The sequence below is a fragment of the Chrysochloris asiatica genome, unplaced genomic scaffold, assembly GCF_000296735.1.
Source record: "Chrysochloris asiatica unplaced genomic scaffold, ChrAsi1.0 scaffold00117, whole genome shotgun sequence".
Taxonomy (NCBI): domain Eukaryota; kingdom Metazoa; phylum Chordata; class Mammalia; order Afrosoricida; family Chrysochloridae; genus Chrysochloris; species Chrysochloris asiatica.
Window position 1 is genome coordinate 6,988,628 of NW_006408635.1, and position 6,997 is coordinate 6,995,624.

The following is a 6,997-nucleotide window of genomic DNA, read 5'->3' on the forward strand; positions in this document are numbered from 1 at the left end:
GGATTGGCCAAGTGGCAACATCAATGGACTCAAGTGTGGCAACAATAGTGAAGCTGGCCCAGGATTGGGCAGTGTTTCATTCTGCTGTGCACAGGGTTGCTATGAGTCAGTACCGACTCAATGGCACCACCAACAACAACAGGATAATGCCCTGGTGTGGTGCTGTGGGCTAATGCTTCAGACTGCAAAATCGTTTGAACTGCAAGGTCAGTGGTTCAAGCTCACGATCTGCTCCTTGGAAACCCTATGAACAGGAAAACATAAAAAAACATTCACTGCCCTTTCCACCTAGGAGACAAGCTAAAGTGTTAATCAGGTTACTGAGTGGGACCAATCCTCTGGTTTCCCTCCTGTCCTCAAACAAGTCCGCAACCTAACCCCTCCCCAATCTGACACTATATATGTCTGCACTGCTCTGTATTCAGCACTCAGAATTTGGAGCAGCTAGCTCCTTTGAGCGAGCCGGCTTAGTAAAATCTGAAACTCTGCTTAACCTCTCTGAGTGGCCTGTTTCTTCGCCTACGGATCAAGAGCACTCTCAAGTCTAAAACTGCTGTAACACCTATACAGGATCACTATGGGTCAGAATCGACTCGAAGGCACTTAACAACAACAACAGCAAAGGATAATGCACTGGGTCCCAACATTGGTTTGAATTTCAAGGTTGGTGATTCAAACTCACCAGCCGCTCCTCAGAAACCCAATACAGGGTCGCTATGAGTTGGAACCGATACAACAACAACAACAACAAGACTCAATGCTAGGCTCTGGGCTCTGAGCCTAGTCGATGGAGGTTGCTCAAAAGAACATGTTGTAGGTGAGGAAAGAAAGAGGTATGAGTAGGTGACCACATGAAAACGGAAGACAAAATCACTTTCCAGTTTTGTTCAGGGTTCTTCAAGATTAGCCTGAGTACAGTCCACTCTCTATTTGGGGAGTCCTGGTTTGGCCTTGTAGGATAAAGCACTGGAACACAAGGCCATTTTGAGCGACAAGGTCAGCAGTTCAAACCACCCTGCTGTCCTTGGAAGCCCTATAAGAGTTTCTATGAGTTGGATCCGACTTGAAGGCACTCACCAACAATACCATTCTCCTACTAGTCACCTGACCTTTGTGAGATGAGATGAAAAGGTGTGATTCTTCTTCTTCTGTTCTTTCAGGGTGGGTGATAGGAGCTGAAGGCACGTGCTAGTCCAGGTTAGATTGGTGTCCTGTTCATAACAGTACTCTTGAGGACTTCAAACAACTCCCTCATGCTTTAGTTTGAAAATGACATATTGAGAGACCTCTTCTGGCTTATTATGTGAATCCTTTTAGTCTCCCTGGCCCTCTTTTGCAACTATAAATGAGGGTTTGCCATTGTATAATTTCATATATTTATCAATCACATGCAAGACAAATGTTAACCAATAACAAGACAGCATATTACTGATGAACATGTGTACTTCAATCATAAGGCACACTCCAGCTACCCTGAACATGATGAAAATTTCTGTTTATTGTGTCTTGTATAATGAACTGGTCAATTGAAGAAAATGCTGTTAATCTAGCAGTTTATTTTCACATGTATTAGTCAAAATCATCACTTCATAAAATGTGTTGGTGTTGTTGTTAAGTGCCATTCAGTCAGTTTCAACCCACACAAGCCCTGTATAGAGGTAGGGTTTCCAAGGAGCAGCTGGTGAGCTTGAACCGCTGACCTTGTGTTTCAAACCGACTTTACAGTCCAGTGCATTAACCCACAGTGCCACACCAGGACTCACAGTATAATATCACTTATGTTGTTGTTGTTGTTGTTAGGTGCCATTGAGTCAGTGCCGACTCATAGTGACCTTATGCACAGCAGAATGAAACACTGCCCGATCCTGGGCCAACCTCACTACCAATGCCATGCTTGAGTCCATCGATGCTGCCACTTAACCAATCCTTCTTGTTGGGGGTCTCCCTCTTTTTCTCTGACCCTCCACTTTACCAAACTTGATATCCTTCTCCAGTGACTGGTCTCTCCTGACAACATGTCCAAAGTATGAGAGACGAAGCCTGGCCATCCTGGCCTCCAAGGAGCACTCTGGCTGCACTTCTTCCAAAACGGATCTATTGGTTCTTTTGGCAGCCCATGGCACTTTCAATATTCTCCTTAAACACCACAACTCAAAAGGAAATAGTTAATGTTCAACCATTTCAAGAGGTAGCATATGATCAAGAGACAATGATACTAAAGAAGAAAGTTCAAGGTGCATTGAAGGAATTGGCAAAGAACAAGGCACCAGGAATTGATGGAATAAAATTTGAACTCTTTCAAGAAAGTGAGGTGGCACACGAGGCACTCACTCATCTATGCCAAGAAATTTGGAAGATAACTATCTGGCTGACTGATTGGAAGAGATCCGTATTTGCGCCCATTCCAAAGAGAGGTGACCCAGCAGAATGTGGAAATCATCGGGCAAGCTCTTTGATAACCCATGCGAGTAATATTTTACTAAAGGTAATACAGAAACGGCTGCAAGTATACATTGTCAGAGAACTTCCAGAGGTTCAACCAGATTCAGAAGAGGCCGTGGAATGAGGGATATCATTGCTGATGTCCGATGGATCTTGGCTGAAAACAGAGAATATCAGAAAGATGTTTACCTGTGCTTTGTTGACTACTCAAAGGCTTTCGATTGTGTGGATCATGACAAACTATGAACAACATTGAGAAGTATGAGTATTCCAGAACACTTAATTGTGCTCATGAGGAATCTGTACCTGGACCAAGAGGCCGTTGTTAGAACAGAACATGGGATCGCGGAATGGTTTAAAATTAGGAAAGGTGTGCAACAAGGTTGTCTTCTTTCACCATACTTATTCAACCTGTATGCTGAGCAAATAAAGAAGAAAGCAAATAAAGAACCCATAGACCTGGGTTCTATGAAGAAAAACGTGGCATCAGGATTGGAGGAAGACTTATTAACAATTTGAAATTATGCAGATGATACAACCTTGCTTGCTGAAAGTGAAGAGGACTTAAAACATTTACTGATTAAGATCAAAGAGCACAGCCTTCGGTATGGATTACATCTCAATGTAAAGAAAACAAAAATCCTCACCACTGGACCAATAAACAACAATCTTATCAACGGAGAAAAGATTGAAGTTGTCAAGGACTTCATTCTTCATGGATTAACTATCAACACTCGTGGAAGCAGCAGTCAAGAGATCAGATGACGTATTACATTGGGCGAATCTGCTGCACAGGAACTTTTTATAGTGTTGAAGAGCAAGGATGTCAGCTTGAGTACTAAGGTGCACCTGACCCAAGCCATGGTATTTTCAATAACCTCACATGGATGTGAAAGCTGGACAGTGAATAAGGAAGACAGAAGAAGAATTGATGATCACTTCTATAGTGTATTTTAAATTGTTGTTGTTGTTGTTAAGTGCTGTCAAGTCTGTGGTTCTGTCTCATAGCAATCCTGTGTAGTGTTTCTGAGGAAAAGCTGGTGGGTTTGACCTTATGGTTTGCAGCCCAATGCTTATCCTACCATGCCTAATTATTTTATTAATAGTAGCATTCCAGTTTTCTATCACAGAAAATAAAACTTGCATAAATCTTGTACCGTGTAATGTTTCATATTAACTTCTGTTCCACTTGATCCTATGAGTTCCTTGAAAGTATGTCTATTAAGGCAAATGCCATTTTGCTTAATCTGGGATTGCTCAATGGCTCTCATTCCTTCACTTCACAAATACTTAGTATGAGTTTACTCATTGGACTAGAGACACAGGACACAATGATGATGTAACTTCAGTGACGTTCTAAAGGATGAATGGGAGCTTAGCTGGATAAGGAGATTGGAGAGATAATATTTAGGAGGCATTTCAGAAAAGGAATAACATAAGCAGTTATCCTAGCTACATAATTTGCAGGGTCTTAGGAAAAAGGAATACATGAAGCCACTTGTCCAAAATCGATTAAGAATTTCAAGATGTCATTAAACCAAGCATGGGGACCATCTAAGTAGGGACTAGGCAGGTCATATGTCCATGAAGTCGGTTCTGGTCCTCTCTACAGTAGGGACCTCATGCTTTGGAGTGAGAGGCCAGTGTATTGAAGACAGAGCTCCGGACGAGGGTGTGGTGTGTAAGGTGGAGTTGGAGATCAAGTTCACCTGCAGCCAACATCAATGATATCAGTGGCTTCTGGGTCCCCTAAAGCAATGCCATGGTGTTTTTACTACCTTATTGCTATTGGTAGTGATTTGATTCTTATTTAAATATTTAGATAGAGTTACAGCCATCGTCCTGAGTGTGATGCCTCCATTGGTACTTCTAAAAATGAAGCCATGGCTTTAGACAATGTTCCAGTAGGAAACGTTGGAACTCTTGGTGCCAGGTGCCCAGAGTGGTGGGTTGCCCAGAACGTCCCATTTGAGCTGGAAGGCCTTCCTTCACAGGTATGACCCTGACTTTGTACCTTCCTATCAAATTCATTTTAGCACTGAACTGTAAGGTTGGCAGTTCAAACTCACCAGCCGTTTCTCAGAAACCCTATACAGGGTCGCTATGAGTTGTAACTGATTCCACTGCACGTTACAACAACATTAAAACTCATTACTGAATTGTTGCAGAAACTGTATTCAGCTTTCAAGTTTAAAAGAACATGACAAACGCATTACTTATATTGGTGTTGTAAGGTGTCATGGAGTCGGTTCAGACTCATCACAACCCTCTGTACAACAGAAGGAAACACTGCTTGGTCCTATGCCGTCCTCACAATGATTTCTGTGTTTGAGTTCAATTCCTGACTTTGGCATATACTCGTATGTGTTGTTGTTGTTAAGTGCCATCGAGTTGCTAATGACTCATAGCAACCCTGTACTGGGTTTCCAAGGCTGTGAATCTTTGCAAGAACAGAAAGCCTCAAGTGTCTCCTGTGAAGTGGCTGGTGGGCTCAAACCACCGACCTTGGGATTAGCAGCCCCATGTTTATCCTACAGAGCCACTCTGCTCACATATGCATCTTAGATCCGTTTTGGAAGAAGTGCAGCCAGAGTGTTCCTTGGAGGCCAGGATGGCTAGGCTTCGTCTCTCATACTTTGGACATATTGTCCGGAGGGAACAGTCGCTGGAGAAGGATGTCATGCTGGGTAAGGTGGAGGGTCAGAGAAAAAGAGGAAGACCCCCAACGAGATGGATTGGTCAGGTGGCATCATTGATGGACTCAAGTGTGGCAGTGATGGTGAGGTTGGCCCAAGATTGGACATTGTTTCGTTCTGCTGTGCATGGGGTCGCTATGAGTCGGTTCCAACTCGATGGCACCTGACAACAACAACAATACATCAAGTTCTTTTTACCTATATTAATATTTCTTAAAATATTGCCATTTTCCCAGGGGCTGCTTGTATTTCAATTGGTGTGGCGCTGTAGGATTAGTACTGGACCTTTAGATGAGTTTAAACCTCAAGGCTGGCAGTTCAAACTCACCAGCCACTCCTTGGAAACCCTATACAGGATTGCTCTATGAATGGCAACTGACTTGATGGCACTTAAAACCAACCATATTTATTGAAACAATCCTGTTAACAAACATATTAGTTACTTTCTGTTTGGGGTTATCACAGACTAACTCTTTAATTAACATTTTTGTTCACTTGTGCAACTCTGATAAAGAGAAAACATACCTTCCTAGAAGTACAACTTCAAGGATGTGGACATTTTCCGTTTTAATAGGTGTTACCGTATTGGGCAAGTTATATGTCACCCTTCTTCATATCGTAATTATGGACCATAATGACTTTTCTCAAAACTTCCTTAAGAGGATTAAATAAGATTAAGGCACGTGGAAGCCACAAATACAGCCAAGTGGATTCAGTGACTGTGTTTCTGACAGAATTTTTACTTAGGACAACTGTGTGTATATGAATATGATAATGAGTAAAAGTTTGGCCATGAGCTCAGCAAACACAAATTTCACAGAAAATTCTGTGGTGCTTTATATATCAAAGGCCCCATTATTTTATATCACTAAGTGGAATCACCAGAGATTTCTGAAAGGACATACATTTGGCATGAACTATAAATACCACTTCCCTAGCTTAATGAAGTTGAGTTGATAATAACTCTTTGAACATGCTGTTGTTAGGGGTCAGGCTCATCGTGACCCTATGCACAACAGGACCAAACAGTGCCATCCTCACAATTCTTATGTGTGAGCCTAGAGTTACTGCCACCCTGTTAGTCCGTGGTGTTGGGGATCTTCCCCTTTTTCGATGACCGTCCACTTCAGCAAGCTCTTTTAACATCGATCACCGATAATAAAAATAAAACGTAATAGACAAGACTCTTGTAACAGTCAACATTTATTTTCCAGTCATATGTTTTGTACTTGAGTGAAAATCCTGCTGTTCAACCGAAGTCATTTATTGAAGTAAAACCAGACATCTGACTCTGGAAGAAAATACTTCAACACAAAAAAAGAGGAATTATTTAGACTTCATTTTCACTCCAGGAGACCTGTAGTGTCTTCCCCAAAGCGTCTGGGACCCTGACACATTATTTTAATTTATCAAGAATCAAGAAAGAGGTTAATGGGACGCCTCAGAAAGCAAGTCCCGAGCGTCCCGGCCCAGAAGGTCCAATCCGGGCGGCAGCCTGTCGTAAATGGAGGCTGAGGCCAAGCCGCCTTCAGGAAGGCCGGTGCTCCCGGGAAGCCATTGTTGCTCTCCTTCCTGGCTGTTGATTAAGCACTGCTTAACCATCCCGACGTGGACAAAGTCCTCGATTGGGTGACCTCTCCTCTGCCCGGGGACGTGAATAGCGATTATGGCCACCCTCTGGTATGCCGCCTGTAGACTAAGCCCCCCGGGCGCAGAGCGTCCGTGTGGGGCAAGGGACGACAGACAGCGTGCCTCCATTGCCTTGGAACGTTGAGCGCGCGGCTGCCCTGAGGGCCGCCGGCAGGCTCCGTGACCCGTGCCGCCAGCCCCGGCCCCCAGGCACGGGGACAAAGGGCGCG

General features: G+C 43.5%; 1 protein-coding gene across 1 annotated transcript in view; it reads left to right on the forward strand.

Moving 5' to 3' along the window:
- The window catches only part of SNX9 (sorting nexin 9), a 177,616-nt gene that overhangs the window by 55,144 nt on the left and 115,475 nt on the right, over positions 1-6,997 (forward strand). Inside the window, exon 3 of the mRNA XM_006868478.1 lies at positions 6,854-6,977. Within this exon, the coding sequence (XP_006868540.1) occupies positions 6,854-6,977 (124 nt within the window). The remainder of the gene's footprint in view (positions 1-6,853; positions 6,978-6,997) is intronic.